The sequence below is a fragment of the Eleginops maclovinus genome, chromosome 19 (assembly GCF_036324505.1).
Source record: "Eleginops maclovinus isolate JMC-PN-2008 ecotype Puerto Natales chromosome 19, JC_Emac_rtc_rv5, whole genome shotgun sequence".
NCBI lineage: Eukaryota > Metazoa > Chordata > Actinopteri > Perciformes > Eleginopidae > Eleginops > Eleginops maclovinus.
Window position 1 is genome coordinate 222,478 of NC_086367.1, and position 16,558 is coordinate 239,035.

Below are 16,558 nucleotides of genomic sequence, written 5' to 3' on the forward strand. Positions count from 1 at the left end.
AGCCCTATGCACGTAGCGGGGGCGACGAAGTAGGCAGAGAGATCTGATGACCTCAAGACAGTTCGGAGAAGAGAGAGTGCTGAGTTTTAGAAGTTCAGCCGCAGAGTAGAGAGTCATGGCAGCGAGACAGCGCATCCTAGCTATCCAGCTAAGAGCACCAGAAAGTGTTAGCCTGCTAGCGCGGCGGCTAACTACGAACAGGAAAACTTCAGCAAGACTATTATGGAGGAGGCAGTCCGGGTGAACCAGGTCAGTTGCAGCACTGTTGATCTGTGTCAAGCAGGGTATCCGTAACACGAACACTCTCGTTGGTGGTAGTCCACAGATCGTCTTGAAATGAATGAAAAGTATACGCAGATTACACAGGCTGACGAGAATGTAGCGACGCGAGATTGATGCCTACTAGTAAGCAGATCAACTCGTAAACAACAGCGATTTGCAAATCCCTGTAGCAGCAACCTGTAGACCCGCGATTCAGAGGTAGGAATCCAAGTTTGGAGTCTGATAATTTTAGCGAGTTGGAGAACTTTGGAGAACTGAGAAGCGGCGACATTCACGCCAGCGTCCTCTCAGCCGCCATTGATTGGATGAAACTTGGATGAATGAGAGTCCTGAAAGGCGCTATATAAAATTAATTTATTATTATTATTATTATTATTATTATTAAGGAGATCAGACCACTTGACATCGGATCTTACCTCACCAGGCGCCATGGATTCTGCTGAGACATGATTGAGAATTAGACAGAGAATGCGAACAAGCAAATAATACAAACATGAGGGGTAGTCACATTTGTGATTAATTTTTAGGTGCCACAGAATGGAAACTGTATTTACCTTGGCATAGTTGAATAAGGACAGTTCGGTACATTGAACTGACATACCGTGAATCTCAAACACCATTGTGTCCTCCTTCACGTGCAAATCATGAATATGCATATCACAGCGGTAAAACGGGCGAATTACACCAATCCCTGTGTGTGATGTCACACACAGTAGTCCAGCCCCAACATTTGCATACACCAGCTGCTGGAAACACTAACGCTAACACTAACCACTCCGTAACGTTGCTCTCCAATCTCCTACCAACTGGCTGTTTCCTTGGTTTCCTCCTCCGATAAAAGGCTCAAACATATAAGGTTGGATGCCAATAGACTCCATGGTTCATCTCTCACAGTTTCGCGAACTTCACTTACTTCTGTGGGCTCTGAGGCAGCCATGGATTGTGCCTTGTAAACCAGCCAATCAGAGCAGAGCTCGCCATAATTATTTAAATGAGCCCCAAATAAGGCAATTCAGCTTGTTTCATTCTAGGACCAAATCATAGGGTTGTAAATGGGCCTGTAAACATATCTGTTTATAGTACACATATCTATATATTATACATATCTGCCATATACATCTGTTATACGTAATATATGCATCTGTCCATACCTCCTCATTCAACAGAGTAAAGTATTTAAATACTTTCAATGTATTCCACATATCTATATATTTCACATCCTTAAATCTTTATTGTTGTTATTGTAAATATTCTTCTCTCTTTTTGCACTTTTTTATTTATGTTATTCGCACCATGTATGTTGAGTTGTTGGAGGAGCATGGGATATAAGATTTTCATATACGTTGTATATGCTGTGCATATGACCAATAAAACCTGGAAACCTAGTATGTTGCGGCTAAGGAAGCATATGCACGCGAGAAGCTGTGATGTAGTTATGCAGAAGATAAACATAACATAACAAGAACCAATAATACGTACTGGACAGGGATAAGATTAGATGAGCCGCTAATCAGAAAAGAAAAGTGCTGAGTGATTAATATTGCAAAAATGGTATTTTGGCAGAAGATTACAATGTACGCTGAGTGAGTGACTCATTGCTGTGGGATAGACTTGACTATGTTAAGAAACTAAGATTGTATCTATTCCTTTGATAATGTTCTGATGAAATAAGGTGCACTGGGATTTACAATTGGAGTACCAGATGAAGAGGATCGTAAATGAGCATGAGCCCGGACTGTACCCTTTTTTCTGCCAATGGAGGTCTTACAGTAAATGGTAAACAGCTGCTTTATAGAATAAACAGCTCATCACTGATCACTTCATTCAGTCCCTTCAACTGAACAAGGAGCGTTGCTAAAATTAAATAAATAAATCAAGTTGATCGTGCATAGATAGAGTAGTGAGACCCTATCAGAGACAGTTTACAGCTAGTTTATTGCTGCAACGCAAACATTTCCCAAATTGGGATCAATAAAGTATTTCTGTTCTATTCTTACTTATCAAAAAGGAGAGTTATTTACACTTGTGCAGGCATAAAAAAATCTCTTGTCACTGAGGGGCCCCTGTTGCTCAAGGGACCCTTGGCAGGTTGCCCATTTTGTAGATCTGGCCAAGGTTTGATGATGCACACCCCTCACACTGAGGACAGCCCGCAACGGGAAGCAGTGAGGTCCGGTCGGGGGAGCTGTAAAGCTCACCTTCGGGCCTGTAGATGCCCTCAGCTCTGGACCTGTGTAATCAAAGAGACATTTAGGACAGACTGTACCGTGTACATTGGAGTACATTGTAAGGTTGTCCGTTGAAAATGTTGCATCGTCAATGTCTTTAGATTATACTGATACACATAGAAGTGACGATGGCCACTACACAACACACACTGCATATTTTATTGGGCTTCACATGAACACATACATTGTTACACACACAAATACTGACCGAGACACATTATCTGAGCAATAAGCAGTGATGATGGGTATTATAACACATATAAGTAGAGGACATAATAAAAGGCACACACAATCACCAAGCGAAAGGACGGATGGAAGTATGAGCTTCAGTCATGCATGCTGGAATCACAGACTGAATGAGGGCCCAGATAGCTCTACTCTGAACTCGACCACTGCCATGTCCAGAATGTGACAGCGCTTTGCTTTAACATTCAGATTGTTACTGACATGCTCTATAAGGCATTGACAAGCAACATACTGTACAATATATCTGATGAAAATGTTTGGTCAAGGCAAAACAGGTATCTTTAGCTCACACTGGAGAATACAGTAGATCAGAGTGACAGTGTCTTATTGCACTTATAGACTGCATTTTGAATGGGGATGAATGAATGTCGGTTGAGCTTCAGGTGGTGAGCAGACATCCATGACGGACCCCTAAGGGATCCCAGTGATGAGTTGACAAGGGTCTGACACAGACCCTCTTTAAGTTGTAGGTGAGACCCTCAATTCTCTGAGGGTCAGAAGGAGGATCTGGTGGTTCACTGCGATGAAGGCAAGCAGAAATATCCAGAAGGATGAGGACAGAGTCGAGCGAGGCTGCTCACACTTTATTTTTTTATACGTTTTCAGTTATATTTGTAGTGGCTATATTCAACCCTGATAAAGTGGAAAACTTGTACTTCAGTTCAATCTTTACTATTGTGCTTTTCCCACCAAAGCGGTTCCGGAGCCAGATCGGAGCTTGTGCCCGATAAGCACCAGTTCTTCCTGTTCCCACCTCAGCGGAGCCGGATCTCGGCCCCGAAAAACGGAGCTTATCTGGCTCCAAAAAACTGTCGGTCTTGAGACAAGAACCACATACATCGCACTTAAGTCGGAAGGGGGGCGAGATTAACTTGAGCAATAACAGTTCACAGAGAATACGGCAAATAGAAGTTGTAACACGCAGTAGTGCTGAGAAAAGTGACTAAAACGCGACCACACACTTACATAAAACACACTTTATAAAGTCAGGCAACACTAACCAGGCTTCGTGTGATTCAGTTTATTTTTACTTTACTTTTAATCACCGTCCGTAGCTTTTATTGATCATTGTGAAGAGCAGGCAGACGTTCTCCTGATGTTTTGTATTATAGTAGCTATGGAATGGAATCAATGCACAGGTTGCCATGTCCGACTATCAAAAGTAAAATCATAATGAAAAACACGCCGGTAAAATATGCCAGTAGAAAGCAGTTTATGCCACAATATGATAACAAGTAGTCAAGATAGTCCGATTAGCTTTGGTTGCCATGCTAACCTGTTTAATGCCAGAGACATGTTAATAATGGTGTTATGATTTGAAACAGCATCAGATCAGGCTGAAACACATTCACTTATGGGGATGCGGGGTGTGCATCAGCTGCTTGTGTGACAGTCAGACAGTGAATACTTCCCTGCGTTCACTGCCGTGAGTTAACAAGAGACCAACCGCGGGTAGACGAGCAGCAGTGCAACGGGCGGTAAATGCCGCTGAAACACATTAATAAACAATGAACCACGGCACTCTGGAGAAGAGTATAAGGTTGGTGGAGTAGTTGTTTAATTTAATCTGGTTTAGTATGATTAAAAGCAAAACGAGCATCGACCTGACGCAGTGTTGTTGTTTAGAGCGGCGTTGGGGGGAAGATCTGCGTCATGACGCAGTACCATTCGGGCTCTGGGCGGTAAAAACACAATTGGGGCTAACTAGAAGAGCCGGTTCGGAAGCAGAAGAGCTCTAGCACGGAGCTACAGCTGGTTTGGTGGGAAAAAGGTATAGGATGAAGATAAATGAAAACTCCATTAGCCTCAGATATTATTTAAATACATTTTTATTCAACACAAAGCTGACTTAGAAAAGATCTTGGCATAACATGTACTGTATAGGTAGACACAGACAAACCTGGGGTTAAAACTTCCAATCAATTACCACACCAATACCATGACCATGCGCAAATCATACGTTGCCTCATGTCCAAATCATTTAGTGCAGAAATAATTATTAATGATATCAAAAATACACCAAGATTGTCACGCTTACTAAAGGTGAAACAAAAGCAAGTAGATTCTAAAAGTATTGTGACTCTTTCTACATCATGTCTCCAAACAGATCTCGGAGAACCTGGGCAAGATCTATAGTGAAATGATCTTCATCTGTGGCTTTGTTCACTGTGACCCGCACCCGGGCAACGTCTTGGTCCGAAACTGTCCTCAGAGCAAGAAAACCGAGATCACCCTGCTGGATCACGGGCTTTATCAGGTAACAAATCTACAGGCTGCCTGCAGATAAAAAATGCTCTATTTTTCATGCCGCTGGCCTTGGCTTTTAAGACATTGGTAGAGCAGCAAACACATAGTCAAGATGCCCATAATAAAGCATGGTTGCCACACACACACTCACAGGCAGACACACTCTTATTAGAGCTGCAGCACCATAAAAGCTTTTTGATAAACAACTAATTTGAGGTTGTGCTTAGCAGAGTGCAGGATGTTGTGTTGCGATGTGTGCACCACAGCTTTAGTGATACAGTAAAATATGTGCGCACACACACACACACACACACACACACACACACACACACACACGGTCTTAACATTCTTGCTCTAACAAACACTAGTATTACCCAGTTTATTTACTGCTTGTTCCTGCATTCATAAAAAATTTAGGTAATCCTTCAAATTTGGCACGCCAAATGCATTCAAGCACACAATCAAAAACAAAACACACACAAACACACACACACACACACACACTTTACTGGAACCATAATGGTACCAATTAATTCCTTATGACTTCTGATTAAAGCTGTCATTTTGGAGTAGAATATTATTTTAGAATATAAACCGACATACAGAACCCCCCCCCCACAAGCAGAAGTTATGATCATTTTGACTTAGTATATCATTCCTATTTTCCAAGGTAACTAGATACAGCGTGTTTCACAGTGTACCACCCCATTTTATTCCGAATCTGTCAAATTATCTCCTCTAATATGGCAAACGCATACATCACCCAAGTGTCCATCCAGTATTCAGCCCTCTTCTCCCGTGACATCAAAGTGGTGAGGTTCCCCTCTCTCTACAGCAGTGGTTCCCAAGGTGGGAAGTACTGCAGGGGGGGCGGGTGAAGCTCGGGAGGAATTTGTAAACAAACATTGGTTGCTCTTTGTTATAATTGTAAAAATATATAAAACAGATATATTATTTCTTATCATTACTTATCTTGCACATTTTTTTTAACCAACTATGTACAAATGGATCAGGATATCCACAAAAATATATAACATTATAACCGGATCTTTGTGTCTTGATATTATTAGCAGAGAAAATGTCATGTTTGTACAATTATATACAATTAATCCTAGTCGGTAGGTCGGAACTGGGTTAGGGGGGACTCGAAAATATTTTCATAAACACAAGGGCCTGACAGACCTATCTCAGCATGTCATCTGTATTTATTATCAGATGTAAGTTCCATGTTATAAGAAGAAGAATCGGAGGATGGAACCCTATTGGTCACACAGCAGAGCACACACAGTGAGATGTGTCCTCTGCATTTAACCCATCTTATTACTAGGAGCAGTGGGCAGCTATGTACAGCGCCGGGAGAGCAATGGGGGGTGTCCAGTGTCTTGCTCACGGGCACCACGGCAGGGCCCAGGAAGTAAAAACTGGGACCTCTCCAAGTAGCAGTCCACATTCCGTATTTCAAGTCTGTACAACCGGCGATCCTATGAAGCCCAGTCCAAGCCCCTACTGACTGAGCTACTGCTGTACAAGCATGTTCTGTTCAAGATTTTCGGTCATCTGTTATATTATCAGAATTATATTGGTCACGTGTCAGGTTTCTTTCCATGGCATTGTTTTAGTAATGGTATTAAGATATTTTGGCTAGGTATCCTATCAATGTCATAGTTCAGACATTTATGCTGTCAGGACACCACCAATAGCAGCAGCATACTGAATCTATTTAATCTATCATTAAGAATGTGTGACTTCACCACAATATAAGATGCAATTTTAAAATACTTCATATCGGAAATAATCTTAACTACGTATTTTTGTTCGACCGATATATCAGACAGGCGTCAGATTATTTTGGGCCTAAACTCCAGCAGCACACCCAGGACTGGGCCCTCACATGAGCTCCTGTGGGACGCTTTCGGGGGAAACTAGCACCAAGAGATGTTATAAAGACAAAGTCAAAATCAAGTCAGATCAAGCTAACAAAGTTGGGTTCTTGAGAGTCAACGTCCCCCCAGAGGTGTAAAGTAACCAAGTACATGTACTCAAATACTGTAGTACAAAGTACAATTTTAGGGTACTTGTACTTAACTTGAATCATTTTTCGCTACTGTGTACTTCTAGTCCACTACAGTTCCGAGGTAAATGGTGTACTTTTACTCCACTACATTTATTTAACACCTTTAGTTACTTAACAGATCTGGATTAATGATGTGAAATATAATCAACCCTTAAAATCAGACTTTAGTTCACCTGGAGTAAATTCAGCAGCTACCCTGCAGTATACAAAGCCATTAAAACTAGCTGCACCTTTACCAGCTTTGAGAACACTTTAATGATCAATAATTATAAAACATATCATATCATTTGTGCTCTTGGCGCCGTGCTAGGTGGCAGCCTGTTTGCAGCAGCTCCCTGTGTTTTATAGATTTTGTCTTTTTTATCTATTTTATTCTCGTTATTTGTGATTTTTCTTTTGACTGTTTATTTATAAAACCATGAACATACTTGGTGTTAATAGTTTTTGGTCATTCTACTTATACTTTCTTCACTCTCAGAGAGCCATGCGCAGATGAGTTACGGAACTGTTAGTGGGAGTACCGTGAGTGTAGCGTAATGTGTTTTACGGAGACGTGGCTGCACTCGCATATCCCGGATAACAACACAGCTTTCCCCGGCTTCAAGAGCGTTCAGGAAGACAGGGATGCCGTGAAGGAGCGATTCTGTAGCCCGGACATTGAACTGTTAGCTGTTGGATTACGTACTTTTTACCTACCCTGAGAGTTTCACTACGCCATTGTTGTTGCTGTTTACATCCCACAATCATCTGACACGGAGGTGGCTGGTGACGTCATTCACTCCGCTGTGGCAACACTCCAAATTCTACACTCAAATGCTTCCATTACCATCACTGGGGATTTTAACCATGCAAAACTGGACAAAACTCTACCAACATTCATACAGTATGTAAAATGACCCACCAGAGACAACAACACTCTGGACCTTTCATATGCTAAAACAAAGAATGCATACTGTGCCACTGCCCTCCCCCCCAGGGCAGATCAGATCACAACCTTGTCTTCCTGACTCCAAAATATGTCCCCATTGTTCAGAGGCGGCCTGTATCCACTTGGACTGTTAGGAAGTGGACCCCTGAGCCCAATGAGGCTCTACATGACCGCTTTGAGACCACGGACTGGGATGTTCTTTGTGTGCCACATGGAGAGGACATCAACAACATGACCGACTGCATCACTGATTACATCAACTTCGGTGAGCAAACAACATTACCAGCTAAAACTGTTCACCGCTTCCCGAACAATAAACCCTGAATTACAAGTGACCTGAAAGCACTTTTAAATAAGAAGAAGGAAGCTTTCAAGTCTGGTAACAAACCACTGCTGATGCCAAGCTCCAGCAGAACAATAGCAAGGATGTATGGACTGGAATGAAGGCCATCACAGGGTTCAAGGAGAGAGACAGACTGACTGTGGGCACCCCAGAGAGGGCTAACAAGCTGAACACCTTCTTCAATAGGTTCAACTCCCCGCCCCCTGCTGCTGTCTCCTCCACTTCACACCTCACCTCCACCACTCATCCGGGCTTCAACATCCCCCCACTGCTCTCCTTGCCTCTGACCACCCGCCCACTATCTCCCCTGCTGAGCACTCTGAACTCTACCTCCTCGCCTCTGATATGCCTCCCTGCTACTGAGACATCAAACCCCCTCCCCTGCCTCACTGTAACTTCAACCTGAGCCTGTACCTGGAGACCATCCCGGTGCTGTGGAAGACATCCTGTGTTGTTCCCTAAAAAGACGACTACTTCTGGGCTCAATGGCTATCTGCCAGTAGCTCTCACATCTCATGTGATGAAGGTGCTGGAGAGACTGTACTTGTCTCAAACTGCAGGGGAGATCATTTCTTGACCCTCTGCAATCTGTCTACCAGCATCATTTGGGGGTGGACGATGCCATTATTTACCTGCTGCAGCATGCTCACTCATAGCTGGATGGATCGGGGTGCACTGTGAGAATCACCTTCTTTGATTTCTCCAGTGCATTCAACACGATCCAGCAACAGCTACTGAGAGACAAGCTGCAGGCTATGAGGGTAGACGCGTCCACCATCTCCTGGATTACCAACTCCTCACAGACAGGCCACAGTATGTGCGGCTGGGCAGTGTTCTGTCTGATGTGGTGGTTGGTAGTACAGGAGCCCCACAGGGAACTGTGCTGTCTCCCTTCCTGTTCACCTTATACACCACTGACTTTAAATACAACTCAGAGTCATGCCACCTGCAGACATTTTTGGATGACTCTGCAGTGGTAGTGTGTATAAGGGATGGACAGGAGGAGGAGTACAGAGTGCTGGTGGAGGATTTGTGGAGTGGACTGGAAGAAACCATCTGCTTCTGAATGTGGCCAAGACCAGAGAGATAGTCATTTACTTCAGAAAGAAGAGGACGTCATCCTGGGAGACGATGTGGCTGCTGTGGAGGACTACAAGTACCTTTGAGTGCACCTAGACAACGGACTGAACTGGAGGGCCAACACTGATGCTGTGTACAAGAAGTGGATGAGCCGACTCTATTTCCTGAGGAGGCTGAGATCCTTCAGCGTGTGCAGCAAGATGTTGGAGATCTTCTACCAGTCTCTTGTTGCTAGTGCACTCTTCTTTGCTGCTGTCTTCTGGGGTGGGCAGCATCAAAAGCCGGTGACACCAGCAGAATTAAAAAACTAATTAAGAAGACAACTCACTGCTCCATAGCCTCTCTGTTAACTGGAAAATAACATGCACACCTTGACATTTGTACATTTCTAATTTTTACACATTTTTATTCATTTTTAGTTCTATTTATTTGTTATGCTTATTCTTTTTGTATTTCGCTGCTGCAATGAAAACATTTCCTAGTTTGGGATAAATAAAGCATTTCTGATTCTGAGATATATTATTCTGAAATGGACCAATCTGCACAATGACTACTTTTAGTGTCGCTACTTTAAGTACATGTTGATTCTAATACTTTTCTATGTTTACATGAGTAATATTTTGAATGCAGGTAACAGAGTACTCCTACACTCTGACATACACACCTATGTGTGTGTGTGTGTGTGTGTGTGTGTGTGTGTGTGTGTGTGTGTGTGTGTGTGTGTGTGTGTGTGTGTGTGTGTGTGTGTGTGTGTGTGTGTGTGTGTGTGTGTGTACCATCCAGGTCCTGGAGCCAGACTTCAGGTTGGACTACTGTCGGTTGTGGCAGGCTCTAATTAAAGGGGACATGTCGGGGGTGGAACGTTACAGTCGCAGACTGGGGGCTGGAGAGCTGTACGGGCTGTTCGCCTGCGTGCTCACCGCTCGATCCTGGACCGCTGTGAACGCTGGCATCAGCTCTGTGCCTGTCACACACTCTGAGGTACTGCACAACCTCAAATAGACGGATTATGCATGTTCAGAGTATTGATTCAAATGATTGCCTTTATTTATGTAACAATGTACATGACAGGTCCATAAAATATGTCTATTACCTATAAATCTGAATGTTGAGCCTGGATTGGTATTATTGTCCACACTGTGTTTAGACAGCAGCAATCAGTTTACTCTGTTGGCACAAGTTGGAAGAAAACTCACTTAACGATGGATGCTGTTTGAGCTCAGACTGGTCTCTGCAGCTGCTCAGACTTAATGCTATAGGGCAGAGTGGATTCAGTCCAAATGATATATGATGCAAATTATGAAAAAAAATGTACATCATCATAGGGACAGTGCCAATAAAAGGCAAACAATATGAGTTTACGAACATAATAAATAACAAAGCACACGTTAATAAAATAAAGATCAATTAAAACAGTCCCAAGTTATAAAATAAGTAGAAGCAGTGCAGAAGAGAACTATTGACATAATTGCTGACATTATTCAATGTGAACGTTTGTTTTCCTTTCAGTGGTGCAAATTGTTCACAGGTAAAGCCTTTAATGTGATAGTACAGGAGATGGGCAGGGAAGAGCGAGAGAAAGGAACACGCAGAAAAGGTCAGACTAGAACCAGGTCTCAGCCTTTGTCTATTGCGCATCGACTCTACGGCGGTGAGCGAAGCCTTATCATCCAACATCAGCTGGACCTCATTAACTCTCGCTAATGCCCCTGTGGGAGGATGTCCACACACCTTTGGCCATGTTGTTTTTACCAAATATTCCTCACACGTGTTTCAAAGCCAAGGGCGCCAAAATACCAGACTAAAAGTTATTTGTTATTTAGATCTTTTTCACGATAAGATTGTTTGTAGGATCCACATTCATTTGTTGGTCCCATTACCCACAGGGGTTCCACAGCGCCATCTGTGCTCAAGAGGGTTTATTTATACCTCTCTTATGCAACAATGTCAAGCCGGCTACACTACAGTCTGCTACAGCGTCTGCCCACTTATACATGACAGGCTTTACAAAGAAGAATTTAACAGGGACTAATACATCAATAATGCTGTGTGTATTTTTCTGTAAACATTTTATAAATCATATGGTAGAGCTGACATGACACTGAGACAAAGAAAGTATAAACTATTGTCTTGTAGAATGTGCCTGAACATGTTTCAAAATGTAACAATAGCCCAGCCCATCATACAGTACACTGTCAGGCCTTTAGGAGCATCAACACCACAGGGTTGAGCGTGAATGGGGGGGGAGAGAATCAATGTCACATATTTCACAATCATCTGCCAATAACGTTTGAAATTTGGCCTTAAAGTAGCAGGGATTCTTGAGATGAGGGACAAAACATGTCCGAGAGATAAAACTCATTGTAATTCTTAAAATGTGTTTAAAAAATGTCCAATAATTTGATTAAACAATAAAACAAGAACTTATTTATACCACAAAATGTGAATTAATGCTTTTTTACACATATATTTTATTTTACATCACCTAGTGTGCTGCCTGAACCCCAAAATACCCTTGTCCGAAAGCAAGTTCCATGACTTTACAATACTTAAATAATTGTTAAAATTAAAATAAAACAAACACAATAGCTACTGTGATCATGTATTTTAAGTAATTATTCAAACTATATAGAAATTTACAATTAAAAATATATATTTATGTACTTTTTACGTGATTGAAATCGCGTCCGGAGTTTCTGTCAACACCATAAGATTTTTCTAAAAATGCAAAAAAACAGCCATTATATTGGCCAACTCATACTCTAAGGACCCCCTTTTCCACTTGCTGTTTGGTGGACATGCCATGAGGCCACTGCTCTGGTAAGTAAATATTTCTCATAATTTTCCTTAATTATCTTCTTTTACAAAACCAGCTATGTCACAACCATAGAGTGTCAACACCATGGTCGATAAAATTCAAGGTTTATGTGATTTTATCAAGAAATAAAAGTTTAATCTAACGTTATTGTTGAGGCCACTAGCAGCTAGTGATAAACAAGATGGCTTCTGCAAAGAAATCATATGTTATGATGAAAAATTGAAGATATCGTCAACTCCGTAAGACTCCATCAGACGTCAACTCCGTAAGAAATGTTGTCTTATGGAGTTGACCACTTACCTTATGGTGTTGACAAATGGGATTTAAATGTATCATTTGCCCATTTAATTCAACACCACGGCATCCACACACCACATTGTCTGGCAAAATCCTCAAAAAGTATCGCCTGATGCATCAGGTTCGTGAATTTGGCCTTAGCTACAAAACACTCAGAGAAAACACACCAATCCAAAGAAAGCCCAGTTACCTCCAGACAATCTCCTCAGTGGTTCACACATTTTTTGAAAACAATTCAAGAATCACGACAGACAAGCAAGACACCATCACAAGAAAAAAAGTGAAACGTCAAAGGATGGTGATGACAGACACAATGCAGAATCTCCACCAGTCATATACTGAGCAAAACCCCAGCATTCGCCTGAGTTATTCCTCTTTCTGTGCACTACGTCCCTTCTACATAACACCACCCAAAACCTCAGATCGAAACACTTGTCAGTGCCAGATCCATGAAAACGCCACGCTCATGCTTGATGTTTTGAAATCTTTCCAGGCTGTGTCAACCAGCAAGCTTAAAGAGAGTTTTCAGCTTGTCTGTTGTTCTCCACCAAGTGAATCGTGTCTATTGCGCACCTGTGCAAGATGCCTTCACAAATCATCAAGTCTGCCTTTAGAGCAAGGGAAAACAAAAGTGGACTGGAAGCAGTGGGAACGGGTCGAAGAGAAAACAGAGGATGGAGTTCACTTTCATACCAGACTACAGAAACGTACGGGTACTCTGTCGGAGCTGATGGATCTCTACCAAGACAAATTAAGAAACGAAACAACCACCCATGTCCATCTTGTTCAAAATCAATCCAAAGAGTACCGAAACATGATTGAAAATTGCAATGAAAGAACAGTGATTGTGCATATTGATTTCTCTGAAGCATGGAAATGCAAATACAGCTCCGAAGTACAATCCTGCCACTATGGCCAAAATCTCCCACTGATAACGCTCCATACAGGCATGTTTTACACCAAGCAAGAAAAACAAGCTTTTTGCACAATTTCCGAGTCCAAGCGCCAAGACGCAGCAGCAATATGGACCTACATGGATGAAGTTCTGAAGGACATTCATACCAGATTCCCCCACATTGACACAATTCACTTTTGGTCTGATGGTCCAAGTAAACAATACAAAAATAAAAAGAACTTTCTCCTCCTCTCCACCATCCCTCCTCGACTGGGGTTCAACAATGTAACATGGAACTTCTTCCCTACATCCCACGGAAAGGGCGCCCCGGATGGTATTGGGGCAACAGTTAAGCGGTGTGCTGACAGAATGGTTCTTGGAGGAGTGGACATCGTCAATGGCATGACTTTTCATCAGCTTGTGTCCAGCAGGCTAAGTGGAGTCCACCTACACTATGTCAGCACTGATGATTTCCTGGCTTATGATGCTGTCCTCCCCAAGTCCCTACGACCCATCTCAGGAACAAGAAAGGTTCATCAAGTGGTAGCTCGGGGCAATACCATCTACTGTAGGCATAGTTCATGCTTTTGTAATGAGCCACAAATCTGCCGCTGTTTTAATCCAGTTGCACACCACCACAATCCAGTTGCACACCACACCACACCACACACACCACAGCATGCAGATGAGCATCGGGCTGTTCAGAGTCCTCTTGCCATGTTAGTGGAGGCAATGGAGGAGGAGCCGACCAGAGCACCTGAGGGCTTAATGTCAGCAGTGGGGCCGAGTGACATCAACACAGAGGATTGGCTTGCTGTGGTTTATGACTACAATTGGTGGCTGGCTAAAGTGCTTAAAACAGATCAAGAACAAGGGGATGTTCAAGTGGATTTTTTCCACCCTCATGGGCCATGTAGTCGTTTCCAAAGGAAACAAGGGTGCCAGGATGTCTGCTATGTTCCATCTACTGACATCATAGTCAAAATTCACCCATCACACAAGCCGCACAAGGGATATCTACCAGCTCTCCTCAGAGGTCATGGACTTCCTAGATGAGGACCTTTTCAATCGGTTGTTGCCAGGTGTTTAAATTCATGCCATGATATAAGATGAGTTCAAGATTTACAGAGAATTTTCCATTTCCAAAGGCTGAATTAATGAATATTCTTAGTGTTTTTCTCCATGATCTGTAAATTTGATGAGTTTATGGACTGTTCAAGAGATCTGATATGAGTTTATGGACTGTTCAAAAGATCCAATATGAGTTTATGGACTGTTCAATAGATCAGATATGAGTTTATGGACTTTTCAAGAGATCCGATATGCCTACTGCCAAGTTCCTGTTTTTAAAGTGGGTGTGAGTGCAAAAATAACGATTGATATTAAATGGCCTTTTATCCTGAAATGTTACAGTTGAAAAGTTGAGTTTTTGAAGTTCAATGGCCATGTTAAATGAAGTTATCTCCAGTTCTCTTCTAATTCGTCAACACCGTAAGATGTGCGTCAACACCGTAAACAGCTGGTCAACTCCATAAGATGAGTTTTCTGTTCATTTTTGTTTTTAAAAAGATATTTTATTACATTTTCTCACATTATCTCAACAAAAGCACTGCATTTCCTAAATAAATGTGTAATTTCTGTATTGCTGACTAACATTGTTTGTTTTTGAGATTAAAAAATAAATGTGAACATGTATATTTCCCCAGTTATAATAATTGGCAGCTTGATAATATATATATTTTAAAGTAATAGTATTAGTTTAAAAACATGGATTGAATAACACAGATTAAAATAACCTCCAGTAGTCAAAATAACTGCAATAAGTTTATTCAAAATACATATTTCTATGTTTCTTTGTGTCTTACGGTGTTGACAAAATCCCAGGCTTGTCCAGCAAACATGAAAAAAATGTTTAAAATGTTAAACCTGGGAGATTGTATTTCAACAGCATCAAAAGGCCAGCACCTGGGACAAATATAATATATAGATATATTTTGGAAAAATCAACATTTTATTTTTAGAAATTAAAAACCCATTTTGTCCCTTGTCTCAAGAATCCCTGACAGTCGTAGTGGCAGTCATTAGAATGTATTCCTATGGTTATAAAACAAATGTTTTATTTCAATTGTTTAAGGCCACAATACTTTTGTGATCTTCTGATTCATAATCAACCTTCCAGAACTCTCTTCTGGGACAGGTCTGCAAAAAGTAAACATCCTATATTTAAATCCAGGCTGAAGACTTTTCTTTTTGCAGTTACTGTTAAATAAATTAAATAACTTCATATCTTCATGTCATTTTTCTTGTTGTATTTTATACCAGCCTCATTCTGTTTTAAGTTGTTCTATTTTTTTATTTTATTTCTTTTGGCTTTATAATGACTGTTTTGAAATGTGTTTCTGCAGCACTATATGCTCTTGATGTTTTTTTTTATTTTTTTCAAAGTACTTACCGCTACTTATACTGTATAACAATAATGTGTCATATTTGGTCATATCACAAAGCCTGCAATGATAGATTTAGCTTCCATTCAATTTAGTTGCTATGATCAATATAAGATGATATATGATAAATACGCCCATCTGCACATGCACAAAATGATATTTACTAAATAGAAACATAAAGCATCAAAACTTTATTAGACATTCAGATTTATGGATTCTAATGTTTGTCCATCCACACAAAGGTGACTCACGGGATGAACATTTTCATATATATCATATAACAAGTATAAAATATAAATCACTGTTATTAGCTTATAGTGTATCGCAGGCAATGCCGGGGTGGCAATGGTATTATCCGGGACCTTTCCCGGCCCAAACCATCGACCTGGCCTGATTGGCCCATGGGGAAAATAGTTGTAACTAATTTTTGTCACTTATCTTATTCTTGCATTAATATCAATTCAACTGTAGTCTGCATAAATTCACCATTGCAGCGCAGCCGCCTGCTGCATCACAGCAGATTAAATAGGTTCTACCATGTAAGGGAATTCTCTCCTCCCAAATGTTTCAGATGGTTTGGCCCACGGCTCGTCTTTTAAATAACAACGGCGCGAAACAGAGCGCGTCAGTGATGGAGGGTAGAAAGAGGCCAAGTGGAACGGAGAGGGCTAAGCTT

At 41.5% G+C, this 16,558-nt stretch overlaps 1 protein-coding gene across 4 annotated transcripts in view; it reads left to right on the forward strand.

Annotated features, from left to right (window-relative positions):
• The window catches only part of adck1 (aarF domain containing kinase 1), an 87,562-nt gene that overhangs the window by 59,717 nt on the left and 11,287 nt on the right, over positions 1-16,558 (forward strand). For 2 of the 4 annotated variants that reach the window (XM_063909011.1, XM_063909012.1), the window contains 2 exons: positions 4,864-5,013; positions 10,212-10,409. In XM_063909011.1, coding sequence (XP_063765081.1) covers positions 4,864-5,013; positions 10,212-10,409 — 348 coding nt within the window. The remainder of the gene's footprint in view (positions 1-4,863; positions 5,014-10,211; positions 10,410-16,558) is intronic. The other 2 variants (XM_063909013.1, XM_063909014.1) reach the window with 1 other exon arrangement.